Source organism: Camelus bactrianus, chromosome 24 (assembly GCF_048773025.1).
Source record: "Camelus bactrianus isolate YW-2024 breed Bactrian camel chromosome 24, ASM4877302v1, whole genome shotgun sequence".
Classification (NCBI taxonomy): Eukaryota; Metazoa; Chordata; class Mammalia; order Artiodactyla; family Camelidae; genus Camelus; species Camelus bactrianus.
The window spans coordinates 5,857,004-5,875,730 of NC_133562.1; the positions used below are offsets into that span (position 1 = coordinate 5,857,004).

At 47.9% G+C, this 18,727-nt stretch overlaps 1 protein-coding gene across 5 annotated transcripts in view; it reads left to right on the top strand.

The window, feature by feature from the left end:
* Positions 1 to 18,727, top strand: part of LPIN2 (lipin 2) — an 83,184-nt gene that overhangs the window by 43,582 nt on the left and 20,875 nt on the right. For 4 of the 5 annotated variants that reach the window (XM_074352508.1, XM_074352510.1, XM_074352509.1 and 1 more), the window contains exons 2-4: positions 6,795 to 6,995; positions 12,466 to 12,561; positions 14,496 to 14,782. In XM_074352508.1, coding sequence (XP_074208609.1) covers positions 6,804 to 6,995; positions 12,466 to 12,561; positions 14,496 to 14,782 — 575 coding nt within the window. In that variant the 5' untranslated portion in view covers positions 6,795 to 6,803. Of the gene's footprint in view, positions 1 to 6,794; positions 6,996 to 12,465; positions 12,562 to 14,495; positions 14,783 to 18,727 lie in introns of those variants that run through there. The other variant, XM_074352511.1, reaches the window with a different exon arrangement.

Genomic DNA, 18,727 nt, shown 5'->3' on the forward strand with positions numbered 1-18,727 from the left:
CCTCACGCTCCGCACACCCTTTCCCGGCACTGTCCTTGGGGAGCCCCCTCTGCTTGGCCTGACCGACACCTCATGCACGTTTTCACCCCCAGAACAAATATTTTCTGCTTCCTGAGACCTCCCTTGACTCTCCGTGCAGCTTTTTTTCTCCCTTTGTCTAGTCTTCCTTAAAGTTTCCAAAATAGCATGATGACAAGGCATTATGTAAATTAAGACAGTATTCAGGCCTCTTTCTCTGGTTAGACCCAGGGCCTCTGAAGGGAAGGAGGGCAGGCGTTACTTACCTTACTGTGTTATATGGACGTGTGGTGCTTGGCATGAAGCGGGTACTCAGTTTTGTGTGACTGTAAGAAGATCTTCACAGACAAAGCCCAGCATGATGGACATCTTGATGGATGGGTTATGAATCCTCTGTTGTAGTGTCCTTGAAGGAATCACAGTCTTATGTGACGATTTCTAGGTTAAATCTGCAGAGGTATCGCATTGAGGGGCCTTTCCTGGATGTGGCTGTTACAAAATTCCTTCTTCACTGGGATGGAAGGCCGCCTGGAGAACTTGGTGTGTGCCGGAAGTCTGCCAGCGGGAGACCCTGGTCTGCAGACTGTCCATGGGGACCCCCGTCCTGGGGAGGGACCTGGGGGCATTTCCTCGTGGACTTGGATTCCCGGAGGTCAGATGGAGCCAGGAGACCCTCTGCTTTGTGGAGCCCGGGGCGTCAGGGCTGTCTGTTCTAGTGCTGCTGTTTCCTGTTTCCGATTTTATAAACTGAGAATTATAAGGCAGAGGCTGTAAAATAAGAAGAATTAAGTTAGCAGTCTGCTCTGATGGGGAAAGAGAAAACGGGGAGGCACAGAGAAACGCATCTCCTTGAGATTCGGGGGAGGCTGGACCCACCATGGGCCACACTGCTCTGTGTGGTGCCCCGCCCGCCCGTCTGGCTCGGTTGTCACCTGTCCCTGTCGCATCTGAGGGCCTTCGGGAATGTTTCGGGAAGTGTCTAGCCCAAGTTAAGCCCCCCAGACACAGGTCTCGGGCACTTGCGCCCCTGCCCTCCCGACCTAGAGAAGCAGCGTGGTGCAGCCCGGGGGAGTGACACTCTGTGCCCGAGGCCACCTCATGGGGACTCCGGGTCCTTGGAAGGAGTGTAGGGACTTGAGTGCAACCTGAGTTCAGCCCTCAGGTCTCTCAACCTCAGGGACACCAGGGACCGCGAGAGCGCAGGGATTTGAGCCACGGGTAGTGGGGAGGGTGGGCGGGGGTCCCGGGGGCTGGGTTCTAGGGAAGGTAATGGAAGTCAGCACCTCCTGTCTCAGCTGAAACATGAATGTCTGCCCTGTGTCACCTGAATTCTCATTTTTGAAGATCAAATGAGGTATGTTTGAGAAGGTTCTCGAAAGATGTTAAGTGCTTCTCAAACGCAGACCGTAAACTTGGTTTCCTGGAGAAGTCTGGTGTGGAGCATAGGTATAAGCTGGGGCGGTGGGAGGGCACAGTGCTTGTGTTTGCTTCCTGAAGTTTCTAGAAGTTTCTGTTTTCTCGGGGCACATTCCTCACGTCTGTGAGCAGAAGGTTGGATGGAATGTTGAGGGCAAGTCCTTGGATCAAAGCTATTCTCTGTCACACGTGATCTCCAGGAAGCCCACTTCCTGACGCTGAGCGGGGGTCTAGCGGCGGGTTGGCGGTTGACTCTGCAGGGCGGCTGGGGGGCGGATGTGGCGTCTTTGGACTCCGTAACCATTTCGTATTTGTGTGGCCAAGCAGTATGACGTGAAAATAGTAACTCCAGTTGCTGAGAGCAGCCCACTTGCAGCAGGAAATCTGGGGGTTTCTTCGGGGCCCTTACCATTGCTCAGAGCGTTTCTGTCACTTAGAGATGCAGTTAAGGACGTGGACCTCGGATCAGACCTGAGTTTGAATATCGGCTTCACCACCAAGTGCAGGACAGTTGGACGATTCTGAACCTTCCTTCCCTCCTGAAAATGGGAATATTGATGCCAAAGTCCAGGGTGGTTGTGAAGGCTACATGAGACATTGTGCAGGTTAACACGGCACTGGACACATGATAGATGGTTGTTAGTGGCCATAACTTGTGGTACCAGCTAACTAGTAGTACCCAGCCTTGGATAGAAGGTAAGCTTTAAACTTAGGGAACAGATTTTGATTATATGTGAATGGTTTAAGAAGTATCCAGCTATTAAAACACTGCAGAACCAGATTACACTGTTTAAATAGTTACCTGTCTGTCTGTGTTTATCCTTCCGTAATGAAAGTGGTCTTTGATGGAACGTGTCACCCTTAAATCGTTTTGGAGCAGTTTTACTGGAGGGAGATTTGTGTTTCAACCCCCTTACTGGCGCATTCCCTTTATAAATCTCTACTGCATGTCACGATGGTTTTCTTCAGTTTCTCTGATGCTCAGGAAAAGCTGCTAGGTAAATCTTTAAACTTTTGGTAAATAATTGAATCTTGAAAGCTACCCATTTACTCCAGATACTGGTGTGTGTTTACTTTAAATGTTTGATGAGAAAAGCCTGATAGTGAACACCACCGAGTCTCACGCATGAAGGACTACTTGGTCTGTTGCATTTTATGTGTGAAGGGCCAGTTAGCCTCTGTTAAGGTTTTCAGTTGATTGCTGTCTGCTCATTCTTTGCATTTATGTTCAGTGAGCCTGTCTTGGGAGGGCCCAACACTGAGGCCAGCCCGTGTGCCTGTGACACACACTGTGTGTGGTGTGCGCTGTGTGTCAGTCAGGCCGGTCTGGACCGTTGTGTCTAGTTTGGGATCTTCCACTTGAAGAAAGTCAGTTGTCTAGTTTGTTGTAAAAGTAGAAGTAAACCCAGTCATTTCAGCTATTTTAAGGAACAAGAATGCTTAGCTGAGAATAGATGAGACCTGGTTGCAGTTGTGCAGTGAGCTCTTGTGTCCTTTAGAAGAGGGTGGCACGTGTTCAGGGTGACTTCTGGTGGACATAACAACCAGGACTGTCGGGTGCTGTGTGGCGCTTCTTGGTGGAAGGAGTTGGGTCCCTGTCGGCCGGGCGGATCCCAGAACTGGCAAGCGGGGGAGCACGTGGTATATAGGAAGCTTGTCTTCGTCAGCTCCGGCTGCTGGAACACGGTGCCACAGACGGGAGGTGGTTAAACAACGGACATTTCCTTCCCACAGTTCTGGAGGCTGGGAAGCCCAGGGTCGAGGTGCCGGCAGGCTCAGCTCCTCCCAGGGCCCTCTTCCTGCCGGCCGACAGCCACCTCCTCGTGTCCTCGCGTGGGGGCCGTGCTCTGGTCTCTTCCTCCCTTATGAAGGACCTCAGTCCCGTCGTGGGCCCCCCCCCATGACCTCATCTAAACCTAACCACCTCCCGAAGGTCCCCCCTCCAGGTACCGTCACCCTGGGGGTTAGGGCTTCCACACAGGGATCTGGGGGGCAGTGCACGCTCAGTCCATAACAGTACTTAACCTTCCTGAGCCTCAGTTTCATTATCTTTAAAAATGTACCTGCAATTTCCTATAAAGTGGTTCTGAGATGATGACACGTAAGCTCGAGGATCTGGCGCAGAGCAAGCTCTCGAAGACGTAGTTGCTGCTCTTTGATGAGTGTTGGCTGTACTTCAGCAGAGAAATGCTGCAAGTGTTCCTGGTATTTGTTGAAAGACTGGACTGGATAAAATTTCCGGCTCTAAGAATCAGTAAATGCATCGTGATGTTTCCCCTCGTGCCCATGAGCCTGGAGACGGGGGCGCCGCTCTGGGGCATCCTTCCCGTCCCCGCAGCCTCTCTGTGTGCACGGCTTTGCCATAGTCGCCGTCTTTGCTTTTTGTCTGGATTTTCTTGTGGCTTCTCCGTCACTCTCTGTTCTTGAATTCACTTCCCCTCCCCTCTTTTTTACTCATCATTCACTCATGAAATTTGATGAATATGAATATATGAATAGTTCATAATGTGTATTATTTTGCTACAATTTTAAATCTTTATTTCAAAAGCCGGTGTCTTCAGGGGCTTTACCCCCACATGTGACTGGGTTACTTAACCATCCGTCTGTCCTGCCCCGTTTGGAGTCCCGCTTCCCCGGGCGTGGACCAGGGCAGGCTGGGGGCAGGGGCCTGAGTTTGTTCTCATCAGGCTTTATTACGGCTCACGCGGGGCTGGGTGTGTGGGAATAGAGTTCTGTGGTGTGAGGTTTGGCTTAAAGAGGAAGCTGTTTAGCCCAGCTCCTCCCCCCGCCTGCTTGGGGTGCCCCTCGCCTCCCTTTACTTGGTTTTCCCCACCTTCGTGACACGAGGGGGCTGTTATGTCTGCCGAGAGAAGACCAACCATTTGACAGCCTGTGTTTTTCTACATTTAGCAACTGGCACTTAGACAATAGACTTTCTTGTATGACAGCACATCTTTTAACCATGGTAATTAAAATCATCTCACATAGATGTAGTTACACTTAATTATGGATTCTGTGCTCCAGTTGAATAAGCTTATTACAAATTTAGTTTATAAGACTGTTTATGGCTGAATGTAGATGCTTAAAGTAACCATTTTTCAGCTGCTTTTAAGAAAAGACCTATATAATTTATTATGAATTTTTTAAGATTTGTAACAAAACTCATTTTAAAATTGCTGCCATCGTCCAACATAATACAGAGATTGATGACGAGGGTGCTGTTTGGTTAACGTGCGTGACAAGATGGCAGAGAGCGTGTTGTGAACGTGTATTGCTTGCGAACTATGAACATCCCGTTGGACTGTTCCAGGCGGCTGAAAACCAGTAAGCGGGTGAAAAGATGAACTACTCAAGACAAAATTGAATTTCACTTCTGTTTTTGGAGGCATTCTTAACATATTAAAAAATTGTACACCGTGACCCCAAAAGTGAGGAACAGAAAGATGTTTATTCCCTTTTCCTCTAAATGCGTTGTAATGCATTTGTATGAGACAGAATTTAGTGAGCTGTTCAGATGGCACACGAGCACCTGAAAAGATGATGGGCATCGCTAACCTCTGGGGAAATGCAAATCAGAACCGGGACCACTGCACACCTGTTGTCATGGCTAAAATTAATAAGATGAATTTTTAAAAATATGAGCTGTAATATGAATATCCTAATGAAACACTATTTCCACCTCACATGTGTTTCTTATTTTTTTCGACCCTTTCATTGACGGTTCGTTTGGTCATTCCTTTATTCATTCAAGACATGGTCGTCAAGCACTTCATGTGAGCTTAACTTGGTCTCACTGTCGAGTTCAAATCAATAATTCTAAAACTGAGATCGTGCCAACGTGCAGCTGTGCCAGAGCTGACCTTGTGGAGGATGCCTCTGGTCCTGTTGCGTGGTAGTAAGGTTTGTGGCTGGTTCACGTCCGCAGAGCCAGCTCCTTCTGGAGGTGCAGTTTGGGGCCTTGGTAGCATTAACTTTAAAATAGTCAAAACACGATCCAGGGTGAAGGTGCTGTGGCTGTGCTCCCTGGTGTAGAACTGATGGCCCGGACTGCATATTCACCCGCGTGCAGGAGCAGAACCAAGCGAGGGGAGTCGGGGTGCTGGCCTGGGGGGTGCTGGTGAGCTGCTCCGCAGGCAGCCGGGCTGGCAGGCCCGGAGTTTCCTGGGGATGGCATTCTTTCTTCGGTTTGGCTTTGGACTTGACTGACGAGTTAGGATGTGCTCTCTGGGAACTTTTCTGAACGTGTGACTTTGAGCTCAGGAGAGCTTTTGAGCTGGGTTAGAGAGACATCCGTGCTCACGGTGAATGACCTGCGCGGGCGTCTGTCAGGTCTCTGAGCCAGAGCCATGGAGGGCGTCTTGTTTGGGCTGCGTCCGTCCTGTCCCCAGGAGGAGGAGCTGTCCTCAGTTGTGCCTTGATGTACTGCTGGGGCACCAGTGTCTAGTGAATGAAATGTGGTATCAATACCTGGAAATGAAATTCGAAATTAGGAGTGAAGGCGGCTGGTTTTTTTCGGATTGATGGAAGAGGTGGGGGCGCGGAGACATCTCCACTGGCCCTCAGAGTCTGCCGCGTGTTGTGCCCCCATACTGGGGTCATGTGAAGCGGGCGGGGGCCCTCACCACCTTCTTTGACCCTTTCTGGGGGATCCTTTACAGCCTGGTGATCCTGACTTGAGTAGTGAATTGTGGTTAAGGAACAAGATTAAAACCCTTTCCTGTGCTTTGAACTTTGTGCAACAGGAATATATGTTCTGTGAGTTGTGCTGAAGCATCGAAGGGATTTTCCCTAAAAGTAATATTGTAAGTAGCTTAGACCTGGCCTGGCTCATCGGAGTGTTTATTTAATCTGGCCTCTCTGAACCGTGTTGTCCGTTCTGAAGAAAGCCCATCTCTCCCTCGTCTTCCGGCAGGAAAGGCGAGATTTCAGGTTCCTCCTGGGGTGATCTTCAGCCACTTTTCTGCTTGGCTTCTCAGGCAGAGTGCACGCAGTTTCCCACCCGCAGCTGTCCTGGGCGGGCAGCAGTGGTGGTCTGGGTCCTCGGTGGGTTCCGAACTTGGGGGAAACGCCCACTGGCAGCTGGCTCGGTCCGTGACAATGGAAAAGGAAAGTGAACTTGTGCCCGCCCGACTGGGACGCCTCCGACACGAAGTCACACAGTCTGGGGCTGTCGGTGCGTGGAACGTGCAGAGACCGTGTGAGCACGAGGCTGGCCGGAGGGGCCGGCATGGGCGCGGTCGGTGTGATGTGCCATCTGGGGCGCAAGTGAGCGGGGCCGTTTTAGTCACTACAGGTTTTTTCTTTGTCATTGTCATCAGACCCACAACTCAGTGCTAACGTCGAGCTCTTGTGTTCTGTAGTCGCAGACCATGAATTACGTGGGACAGCTGGCGGGGCAGGTGATCGTCACCGTGAAGGAGCTCTACAAGGGCATCAACCAGGCCACGCTGTCCGGCTGCATCGACGTGGTCGTGGTGCGGCAGCAGGACGGCTCCTTCCAGTGCTCGCCCTTCCACGTGCGCTTCGGGAAGCTGGGCGTCCTGAGGTCCAAGGAGAAGGTGGTGAGTGAGCGCACGGCCTTTGCTCCTGGAGGCAGGGGCCGGGTGGGGCAGAGCAGGTCATTCCTGCGGGCCCTCCAGGCCTCTGTGTTTCTGTTTTAGTTTTTGTTTGTTTTTTTTTAATCTATATGATGTTGAAGACAATGGTATGAGAAGTCAGCCTTTAATGTTGTTGTGAATTTGCTTCTCAGTTCAGAGAACCCTCCTGCAGGAGGCCTCGGGGGGAAAAGGTGAAAATCATTTATGTATAAAATAATCCTATATGTTGCAACTCAGATGAGTCAAACAGAAAGTAGAGTTATAAAGGGGGAAATCAGATGTATTTAGCAGAAGTTCCTTTACCTTAGGCAGCACTTTAAAATACTTAGTGTGATGCCTTCAGACCAGTTGTGAATGGAAAAGACTGACATGCTCAAGAATCCCATTTGTCTAAACAAAACTAATTAATGCCAGATTTGTGCATTTGTTTTGCTGTAAAACCTGATTTGTAATCTAAATTTTATTGTAAATACCAGGACTTGTCCCCAGATCAGACTGAAATGCAAATCCCCAGGCTTTTATTTATTTTAGTGAAGACTCGCTCAGAAAGAAGGCATTTGTGTTGGTTTTTCCTTTTCCTCCATCCTCTTTCCTTCAGGTTGCAAGCAACTGGAAGGTTTGTTAGTATATCTGATGGCAGTCGTGTTAGAAAACTGAGCTGACAATAAGGCTCTGCAGGTTCCTAGTAGTGTTTTCCTCTCTATAGTCCCACAGTGTCTGCGAAACAGTAAAGGGAGTCTCTGTCAGGGTTTTAAAGCCCACTGAAAGACCCACACCGTTTTGTGGCCCAGAAGTACGTCTTAGAGGACCCACCATCATAAGTGGAAAACGTCTGTTTTCAGATTTTGGCTCTTTTACATAGCTGATCTTACTCTTCAAAATAGGAATTTATCTCTATTTTAGTTTGAAAGTGATTAGAGAGCCACGTTTCAGGGTGGCAGGGCTTGTGTGGTCCGGCCTCTGGTGAGTCACCCTTTAGAAACCAGAAGCAGTTGTGATGTGCTGAGTGACTTAGGAACTTTTCATTGTGAAACAGTGTTCAGCTGCAGCGTAGCTTCTCTGGAATTCTTTCTTTCTTCCAGTAACAGTAACCTACGGTACTTTCAGGCTGAAGCTGCTTTGGAGGAATTGGCAACAAACTGTTCATGCACTGAAATTTCCCATTAGTTATGCAAGGATCTATCTGTAAAATGGTGTATAAGGCCTTTTTTTCCCCTCTCCCCACTGTGACCTGGGTTTTTGATCAGCAGATTGAATAAGACTTCTGGCTTTCAAACAGGAGCCTGCAGGCTGGTGTATATAAGCATTTGTGAATCTGTAAGTGGTAACCAGGCAGATGCGGTCTCTGCGTGCTGTTTGCCTCTAATTAAGAAAGTAATACAATTTCTGTATGAGGCTACACAAATCGTTATGTTAAATATCTTGTCAAACCCTTAACTTTCAGTAGAAGTCTATCCATGAGACCCAGAAAAAGATGGAAGTTCTTCTTTCCTGTTCTTTCCCTTGGTGTCCCAGACACCCAGAGGATATGTTTGGGTGGGAATTTGGCTATTTGAACAAACCATAGCTTTTCTATGACACTAAAACCAAAATCATGTCTGCCCAGAGATACTCTGGCAATTTGGATTACTATCTGAGTTACTTTAGGTCATTTTGGGTTAGAGGAAGCTGTTCATTGATTTTCAATTAAGAACTCAGTTTTCAAATATGGGGACACCTATGAAGTGGACTTGAAATCATAACCACCTTACAGCCTCTGGTTGTAGGTGCAGGTTACTGATTTTCCCACTGCCAGTGCTGTGTTCTTGTTTGATAGAATGCAGTACTCTTTGTGTATTTCCTAACTCAGGAATCTAATTTCAAAAGATAAACCTGTACTTGATATTTTAAAATGTTGATTTTGTTGATTTAATGCAAAACTGATGGCTTAATTATTTATCAGAGTTCAATGACCCAGTGTGTTAGGCAGGATACCATTGTGGATGGCAGAAATCCACCTCACAATAGCTTAGTCAAAAAGGAAATTTAATCGGCGTGTGTAACTGAAGCCCAGGGGTGTTCGACTTAATCAGGGCTTCATTTAGAGTCTCTGAAGGTGTAATCAGAACTCTGTCCCCACCTCTCAACTCTGCCTCCTTTGGTGTCTGTCTCTCTAATGCAAGGTGGCTGCCAGTACCTTCAGGCTTACTTCCAGTAACTTCTCCTTCCTTCAGAAATATCAGTGTTGGTCTCCCTGTCAGACAGGTCACATATGTCTCTGGGACTAGTCATTGCAGCTGGGAGTGGAATATATCCATTGACCTGGCTCAGACAGCAGCCCCACCGCCACTCTGAAGCCACACCTGGAATGGACGGTGTGAAATAGAGGAGGCTAGCTCCCTGCAGGACACCAGAGATAGTCTTTCCCAAAGAATGTCGGCACGCCAACACAAGTGTCTGCTAAGTATTTCTCAAAAGTCAGTCAGTTCTGTATCAACATCTCAGTCGTATGTGCTGAGCAAGATTAAGGCACAGTGTGGGACGCCAGGGCTATAAGAAACGAGTCTTGTTTGGAAACCAGGTTACTAGAAAGCAGTACATCAATATGAGTGTCTCCTTTGGAGCAGTCACTCGGGGAAGTACCTATTCCAACTTGGTGCCATCTCCCAAAAGATTTTTAGTGTTTTTCCTTTGTGGCCTAAAGAGCTCATGGCTTATTCTTTTAAATATTCTCAATATTGGCACAATTGGATGTTAGATTTAATTTTTGGAAAGAACCAAACTCCATTTACAGTCAACTCAAGAGACTGAAGAAAGGAGTCATAGTAAGAAATGTCATATTTGACCCTAAAAATAAAGGCTATGAACATAAGGCAAAGGGATAACTTTTCTAAAATGGTTTTAAAACAGTCTTTGAGTTCGTATCCTAGAGAAGTGTCATTCCGTTTTCCCAGCTATGTTGGATAAATGGATAACCTCCAAAGGTGAAAATTTTGAAGGATGGTATTAGTTTGAATTTAAAAGATAAAATAACTCTAAATACTTCATTTGTATGGTTTAATTTAAAAATTTTATATGAGTAAAATTTTATATAACAACAAATCGACAAATGGTTATTTTAATTATTTTAGATGTCTAACTTCTAGTTGAACAAATTTATTTAAGTCATCCTGAGAAACCTAAGGTTTGGTATTATGGTGTAAATGTAGTTTTTCCCTATCCCCTTGCTTACAGTCTAGAAAAAAGGTTATTTTCCTTTACTTTTTCCATTTGCACATACCTTTCAGTTAAAAAACATTCTTCCTGTGACTGTGGAAGAAGCTGTTACAGCCGCTTTAGAAAATCATAGACGACTCTAGATGGTTATGTGACTTCAACTAGTTTATTTTGGAAAAATTTTAAAAACTTACCTGAAAGTATGTTTTTCTCCACACCGGGAATTTGTCACAGTACTTAGTCTTAGAGGAGTTCAGAGTTCATGTCCCACCAGTTTTTTCCCCCTCGCCTTTAATGGAGGCACTGAGGATTGAACCCAGGACCCTGTGCACGCCAAGCACGCACTCTGCCACTGAGCTATGACTCCTCACCCCCAATGCCCACCTTTTTTTAGCAATAAATATTCACAGTAATATAAGCAGGCTAAGAAAATGAGTTAGGATTAACGTTTGTCTTACGGAAACCATTTTATGCAGCCTTTTCTTTTAAAAAGTAAAAGAAAAATGAGTTTTTGTATAAAATAATTGTTTTATTAACATTTCTGAAATTACATGATTTTTTAATACAGGATTTTTAACTTGTTTCATATTCAGTTCTTAGTGGCCTGTTAGTCTCATTTTCTTTTAAAGCGTTATCCTTTCTTTTTTAACAGCTTTATTGTTTTATAATTAATATGCAATAAACTGCACATATTCAAAAGATATAATTTGCTAAGTTTAAGCATACGTATGCCCCCATGAGACCATCACCACAGTCAAGACACAGAACATTGAGTTGTCCTGTCTCCTTAGTCTCCTCCAATCTGTGATAGTTCCTCAGTCTTTTTATGATGTTGACATATTTTTTATGTTGACATATTTTTTTAACATACTAATTTTAGATTTACAGCCAAGCTGCAAATACAGTTTCATCAGTTTCCGTATATCTTCATGCAGCCTCTTTCCCCAGTGGTAACATTTCACGTAACCATAGCACAATCATCAGAACCAGGAAATTAACATCGTTATAAACTATTAGCTAACGACCTTATTACGATTTCACCGGTTTTTCCACTACTGCCTTCTTTCTGTTGTAGGACCCTGCATTGCTCTCGTCCTGTCTTGTCAAACAGTTCTATCTTTCCCTATGACCTTGACCTCTGCAGAGTATGGAACAGTTACAGTGTAGATTGTCCCTCAGCTTGAGTTGGTCTGATGTTTTCTCATTCTGGTGACAGTAACACGGTGTGGGGCGTGCCCTCAGGTTCCCTGACAGCACATCCTCAGTGTCATTCCCACGGTCAGCTGTTTCCTCTGCTAATGTTCAGATTGAATTTTACTTCCAGCGCTAGTACTGTGTGTCTTAACCGCACTTTGATCGTGGTCGGTTTCCTCTTTCAATGGCCCGTTTTATAAAGTGTCACCTGGGTTTATCCCTGATTTATCCCATGCGCTTTGCGTCTGTTCTGGAGCTGAGAGACAGGTGTGCTAGGACTGGTCTCCAGTCTGGTGCCTTGGTTATTTACATACACGTGGCACTCTGTCCACGGGCTGCGCATCCAAGCACTCAACCAACCTCAGATCAAAAACATTTGGGAAAAAATTTTCTAGAAAGTTCCAAAAAGCAACACTTGAATTCACTCCAGGTTGGCAACTATTTACATAGCATTCACAGTGCACTTATGTAGGAGTTACATCGTATCAGGTGTTACAAGTAATCTGGAGATGATTTAAAGTACATGGGAGGATGTGTGTAAGTTATATGCAAATGTGTCCTTTTCCACATAAGGGACTTGAACACCTTCCGTGGATTTCAGTGTCCGAAGGACGACTGTAGTGATCTGTGGACCGAGAACTGGCAGTGAAGTGTACTTTGTGCAGCTCCTCAGTTAACACATGGTGGTAACCGAAACTTGTGTTGATCGGAGCGTGAGGCCAGCTGGGCTGTAACCTGTGCAAGTGTGCATGCCTGTGTTGACAATATTTCCCTATTTTATGGCATTTGGGAAATTAAATGTTTTTTAAAATTTTTGTTATGTAAATAGATGATAAAGCATTTTTTTCAGTCCCTGGTTACGTGTTCCCTCCCTGCCAGGTCCGCCGGGGGCAGGGGTGGGAGGTGGGCAGGAGGGGAGGGGTCTCTCTGGGGCTGACCCTCTAGGAGCCTCGGTGCTAAGCTGGGCTTGAGAGCAGAACCTTGGCTTAGTTCAGCTTGAAGGAGAGACTCCTGATGCTAAATCACACCGCGTTTCTCCTCTTAGATCGACATAGAGATCAATGGCGACGCGGTGGACCTGCACATGAAGCTGGGCGACAATGGGGAGGCCTTCTTCGTGGAGGAGACCGAGGAGGAGTATGTAAGTCCCGGCAGGTCACATCCACGTCACACGTCGTGTTCAGCTGGCCTTCAGCTCCCAAAGCAGAAAGGTTCCGTTTCCATGGCTGGCTGTGTGGATGCCCGTCGCTGGTGAGGTGGGCTTCACTCTTCAGTGGACAGCTAATCCGTCAGAGAAGCAGGAGGAGTGAGCGCTTCCCCGCCAGAGCCCAGGGCGCGGGGTGGGCAGGAGGCCTTCGCACTGGCCCTTCTAGTGAGGGCGGCACAGTTTTTCTCTGCCTCCAGTGACCACCCGGGCCCGAGGACAGTCCTTCCACCTGAGTGATCCAGGCGTCTCTGAGGCCATGTCCCTGTGCGTGCATGTGTGGCCTTTGAACTTGGGAAACATGTTTGACGTTTTTGTTGGGGACATTACATCCCGCACCCTGAATAGTCAGGTGTTAGTTTAGTACTCAGGGTATTTAAATCAGTTGCCCTCTGACCTTTATAAATGAGTATTGCATGTTTGGCGTCTTTCAGCAAGAGAGCGCAGCCTGCCCCTCCCCCCCGCGTGTCCTCTGGTTTGAGTGGTGGGTGGACTGCCCTTGACTGACTCAAGGTGGATCTTTCTAAGACTTCTTAGAAGGCACAGTTACATCTTTCATCATAAAAATAAAATCTCAGCAGAAGTGGTCAAATTCAGGTTGTTAAGGATTTGGAGCTACATTTTGGGGAGTTTTGAAAATGAACTGCCAATTTGATGTCATAAATTCACAAAGAAAAAGTAAACAACAGCAGAATGAGATTGTTTACTGTTTTTTTAGTTTAGACTAGAAGCCAGCATCGTCAGGGCTGGTGTGTAAAGCCACAGTGAAACCTCACCAGACCAGTGTTCCTCCTGGCATCTTAAGTACTTGTTTTTATATGACTGTATTTGCATTTACTTGGCCTAAAGAAAAGTTTTCCTGGTTAGAGACAGAGGCCAAAGGCAGAATGAAGCAATAAATGAGTTATCAGCAGAACAAAACATTTCTGATGTAACTGTAACACTGCTCGCGCTCTGTATAGATCAGCAGCTGCAGTGAGTGAGCCGACGGGGTTACTGGGGGTCCGCCACCTGCCTCTCCTGGTCAGTCCTGATGGTCCCATTGAAAGCTATGCTCAGCAAGGTTGACTTGGGGAGTGTCCACTTTCCAGCCTTTTTTCCTGTTCCATGTATGACCAAATTGGCCAGATTTTCTTTAGCATAAAGTACTTCTCTTTAAACTTAACAAAAAAAAATTTATCCAACAACATCTGAATTAGTTGTATGAGTAACGCACGGCCCCACCCTCCAGAAGTTCACAGTTTAAAGGGGGGGTAAACGTTTCCAAAACCCATCTGGCTTCCATGTTCTTACTTTTTAGTTTCTCTCTGTTCTCCTTTGACTGTATGTCATCAGCACCTTCCAAGTCCGTAGTTGTAGATGGAGCTTTGTCCTTTCAATGGCTGCACAGTATGAGAGTCCACAGGACAGGTGTCCCCAGCGCTAGTCCTTTAACCATTCCCATGCCAGTAGCCGTTCAGGGTGCCCCCCGCCATCTCCCCCACAACTCCCGCAGCAGCGGGATGGGCTCTGCTTCCATTGGAGCTGTCCCGCGCCCTGCGTTCCCCCATGATCCACATCTCCCCATGCCCTGCGTCCCCCGGGGTCTCCCCGCGCCCCACGGCCAGTGCTCCACGCCGACTCGGCACCTCGGCTCCCCCGCTGTGTTCAGCAACTCGGGCTGAAACGCACGAAGGCTCAGCTGTGTGCAGCGGGGTAAGACCTGTCCAGGGCAGGGTGGGCAGGGCCTGAGTTCAGTATGACTTTCTTACCTTTAGAGCGAGGGAGGTGTTCTTTCTGCCACTGTGAGAATTTAGATGCTCCACGAACGCGTTTGGATTCAGCGTGCGGTGTGTCACAGGTGGCTTTTCTTTCCCCATGTTCTCTTGAAGGAGAAGCTTCCTGCTTACCTCGCCACCTCGCCGATTCCCACCGAGGATCAGTTCTTCACGGATATTGACTCCCCTTTGGTGAAACCAGGTGGACAGAGTGCAGACATCTCACACATCCTGGAAACAGAGGCCGTTTTCACCTCGAGTTCTGTGAAAAAGAAAAAACGGAGGAGGAAGAAATGCAAACAGGACAGCAAGAAGGAAGACCAGGCCGTGTCCCCCGCTGCAGAGGACACCGTGGGTGTGGACCTGAGCTCTGACGACGACAAGGGGGCCCAGTTGGCAAGGTAGGGGCCCGGGCGGGGGCGGGGGCTCCCGTGCAGGTGCCACGCGCAGAACTCGGTCCGGCGAGAGGCTGGTGTTTCTCCTCTGGGCCCTGCAGCCTGCGGTTTGGGCTTGTTTCCCCTCGACAGCCTGCTGTGGGGCCAAGCAGGAGAGGCGTTTTCTTTCCCCCTCTCTGCAGCTCTGCACAGCTGGCCATCAGGCATTTTGCTGTGGTGCTAAAATACCGTTTGAAGCAGACTGGCCGTGTGTCTCTTTTCATCCAGTAAGGTTCCGTAAACCATGCTTCACACACAGATCTGAACCAGTGACTCGCCCCTGGGTGGGCAGTTGTGACAGCGAGTGTGTTTCCTTCCCTGGTGGTCTGGTGTCTCATCTGTTCCCAAGTTCAGGGTTGTTGTTTTGAGCTTGTCCAGCAAGTTGAGGAGAAAGGGCTTTGTTTTTAAAAGTGAGAAATCTTTTATCACGACTTATTTACCAGCTCAGTAGATCTCAAAATAGATGCCAGTCTTCAAGTCAGCGTCTGGGATTTACAAGGCAGCAGTCGGGGGTAGGATGTATATTTTTTTCATACAAGACTGAGTTTTTAGATGACTGACTTCCCCCTGTTCAGTGGTGGCCCTGGCCAGACCGCGGCGTGTCAGTGGGGTGGCTCTTTTCCGTGGTGACCGTTGGACAAGAAGCTGCTGCCCACGGCTGACCTTGAATTTCCAAACCCGTTATTGAATTGGGGTGTGGGGAGGACGGCTTTGTGAGGCAGAAACTGGCCGCCTGTGTGCCTTCCCCCTGACGGCTGGGAAGGGCTCGGGCCCACCTCCTGGGAAGCTGCTCCTGGTAACGCCCCTCGTCGTGGGGAAAGAGGGTGTAATTCTTTGTCCAGTTACGGACACCTAATATACACCAAGTGTAAACTCTACCTTGATGTCTAGCATGTGTTTTTATTTACAAAGCTTTTGTTTAAAGTAGCCAAGTCAGGGGAAAACTGCAATTACTGTGTTGTTGTTATGTGATAGTTTCGTTCTGCTAGTAAATAACATAACATAATAATCCCCTGCTCTTTTTTTTTGTGAAACTGTTGACTTGTTTTCTAAAATTTTAAAATCTGGATTGTATACCCCTTAACAAATTCTTGCGTTTAATAACAATGTTTAACATGTGGAATTGTTTCTTACTTAGCTGTTGTGTTTGTGGTTCTCTCTCACCTCCCCGACCGTGAAGGATCTCAGTTCCGACAGAAGGCAGAATCCCCCAGTTAGAGCTAAACAACAGAAGACAGAAGGCCATAGTGAGAACGTACTTAAGATTCGACAGATCACTGTAGACCATACCTATAAAACTTGACAATTCTGAATAGCAAATTTGGGTAATGTTTGTCAGTATCAAAATACTGGCTGGGAAGAGCTTAATTATAAATGTTCAAAACTCTACTTTGATATCATTGATTCCCAGAGAATTTTAACTGATAAAAAGTACCACAAATCTCTTAAAAAGAGACTCTTCCCTTTTGTTCCTACTTTCAGTCTTTCACGGGGTACCTCTCTTTCCCTCCCTGGAAGCACAAACCAGGAGACCCTGTCCAATCTTCCATTGCTTGATTTCCACGCAGTTGAGAAGAGTGTAAACAGTTCCTTTAAAAGTTTTGGCTTATTCATAATGTGCAGGTGGGCAGGAAACGTGGTTTTTTGAGAAAATCTCGAAATATAGACACATGTAAATTTCATTTGGATTAGCACCGTGACACTCCCTTAAGTGCCTGAACTCCTGGAAATATTTCTGCTAACTGGAACTCTTTCGAGATCCACCAGGAAAGGCGCTGAGGGAACACTTCTGCCTCCGGGGTGTTGCTGACGTGTGTGAGCTGTGTCGCAGCACGGTAGAGCAGCGCTTAGAACCCCTGAAACACCTGCAGCTTCGGTCTGTGAAGTGACACCGTGTCTAAAATGTGCAGCATCACCTGCTGCAGTCACGGGGTCACCGTTCGGGAGGAATTGTGAGTGGGTCCATCTGAGAGGTACTAGCGCGCGCCTTCCTTTCCAGACTGTGCAGAAGCCAATGCAGCCCAGTCTGGGGGCGTCCTGCTTGCTGATCTGGGCGCAGGGACAGATGCCCGCCAGCGTCTCTCTGAGCCCAAGCCTGCTGCCTGGGGACAGGCCTGTCAGAAGGCACAGGAACTAGGTCCCAGCAGTTTTCAGGAGCTTGGTAGTTTGCCTTTTCTGAGGTTACCAGTGACTCATAGGTGCCACCTGAAGGAGCTCTTCCCTGAGATCTCCTTAGACTAGGAGCTGCTGCATTGTACAGCCAGCAGAAACTGACTTAAACAGAGATGAAACGTGACAGTGGCGAGGGTTGAGGTGTTGCTGAGCTGAGAGGAGGAGACAGGCCGCCACACATCTCGTCGCGGACGGCAGCCTCGGGGCCCCTGTGGGCCTTCATCCCCTCATCTGAGAAGTAAGAGAATTGTACTCCGTGGTTTGCCAGGCCCTTCCCAGCTCAGCATCTGGGCTCTAAAATGGGAAGAAGATATTTACTGTCAGAAGCGTTAAGAGCATGTTAAACAGCACATTAAAGAGTCCGAGAGAAGACTAGGAAGTCAAGTGCTTTCTCCGTTGTGGGATCTGCAGATCACGTGGATTGGGGCAGTTCTGGCTTCCTAACAGCTGCTCCATAGCCCCTAACAGGAAAGAAATTTTGTTTACAGAGAAGATACCTAAAATAGGTTTTATTTTATTTTGATTGATAAATAGCATTCTATTTAAACTCTTTACTTTTCAAGAATTTTATTGATAATAGAATTAGGGCGAACTGAGGCCCTTTGAAGGCGGCAGAAGAAAGATGACGTCATTCTTTAAGGCAGGTGGGTGAGGAGCCAGAAGAAACTTACGAGTGGAAAGGAGAGCTTTCATCCTCCCAGAGCTCCATGCAGACAGCGCCTGGTGAGCCTCCCCCCTTCCTAAGGACGCACTGGGAGCTCGGGTGTAGCCCGGAAGCCTTGGTCGTCGTTCCAGGGCATGGACGGCTGCACTTCACCTGGGCGTGCGTAGCCTCTGGGAGGGAAGAGCCTTCTCCCGCTGGACGACACTGTAGCACAGTCCTGAGAGCAGGTGCGCAGACACGCCGGGAATACTTAGAACACGCAGCGGTAGAGAAACGGGAGGATTACGACCACACCATCGAAAAGAATCTCTGGTTTTCATCCACCGAAGCAGACTGACTGACAGAGGTACACCTGGGAGCTAAGGGCAGGGTGCCTGAAATCCTGACCCATAAGTGGCTTCCGGAGAACGTCCGTGTCAGTCTGCCAGCTCCCGGCCCTCCCTCCCTTCATCCCGACAACAGGGACAGGGCAATGTTGCCCGGCTCCCTCCCGTCCTGTCACGAGGTAGCATCTATGGGAAACTTCCTGCATCCAGAGCGAGCTTAGGTCATAGTCACACTGAGAGTGAGCGGCTGATCCCGGCGGGGCCTGGACCTCACTTGTGGTCCTCAGCAGCCCCTCTGTCTCTACATATGATGCTGTCCCTCTGACTTACCCACGTGAGTGATGCAGGCTACTTACTGTAACTCTCTGCTGATTTTTGTCCCTCCTTTTAAAAAGTGAGGTATAGTTTACAAAGAATGATACACTTAAGTCTTAGGTATGCAGTTCAATGAATTTTGACATCACGTAACCTCTGTTGGCTTTTGAATGCAAAAAATAATTGTTCTACACAGTCAGGCTGACTTTGAAGCCATGAGTCGCGGTGCCTCTGTGGAGACCCAGGTGCTTCTGCACACTTGTCATGAACTTCACAGCTGGACCCCCGTGCCCCCCATGCCCTGGCCTGCACTGGGGCGGCTGCCCTCCTGCTCGTCCTCAGTGTTCGGCGCCGACGTGGGTGTTTGTCCTGCGTTTCAGCTTAAGGAGTCAGTGTTCACGCCGCGTCTCACCCCCTCGGTCCCGTGCTGTGTCA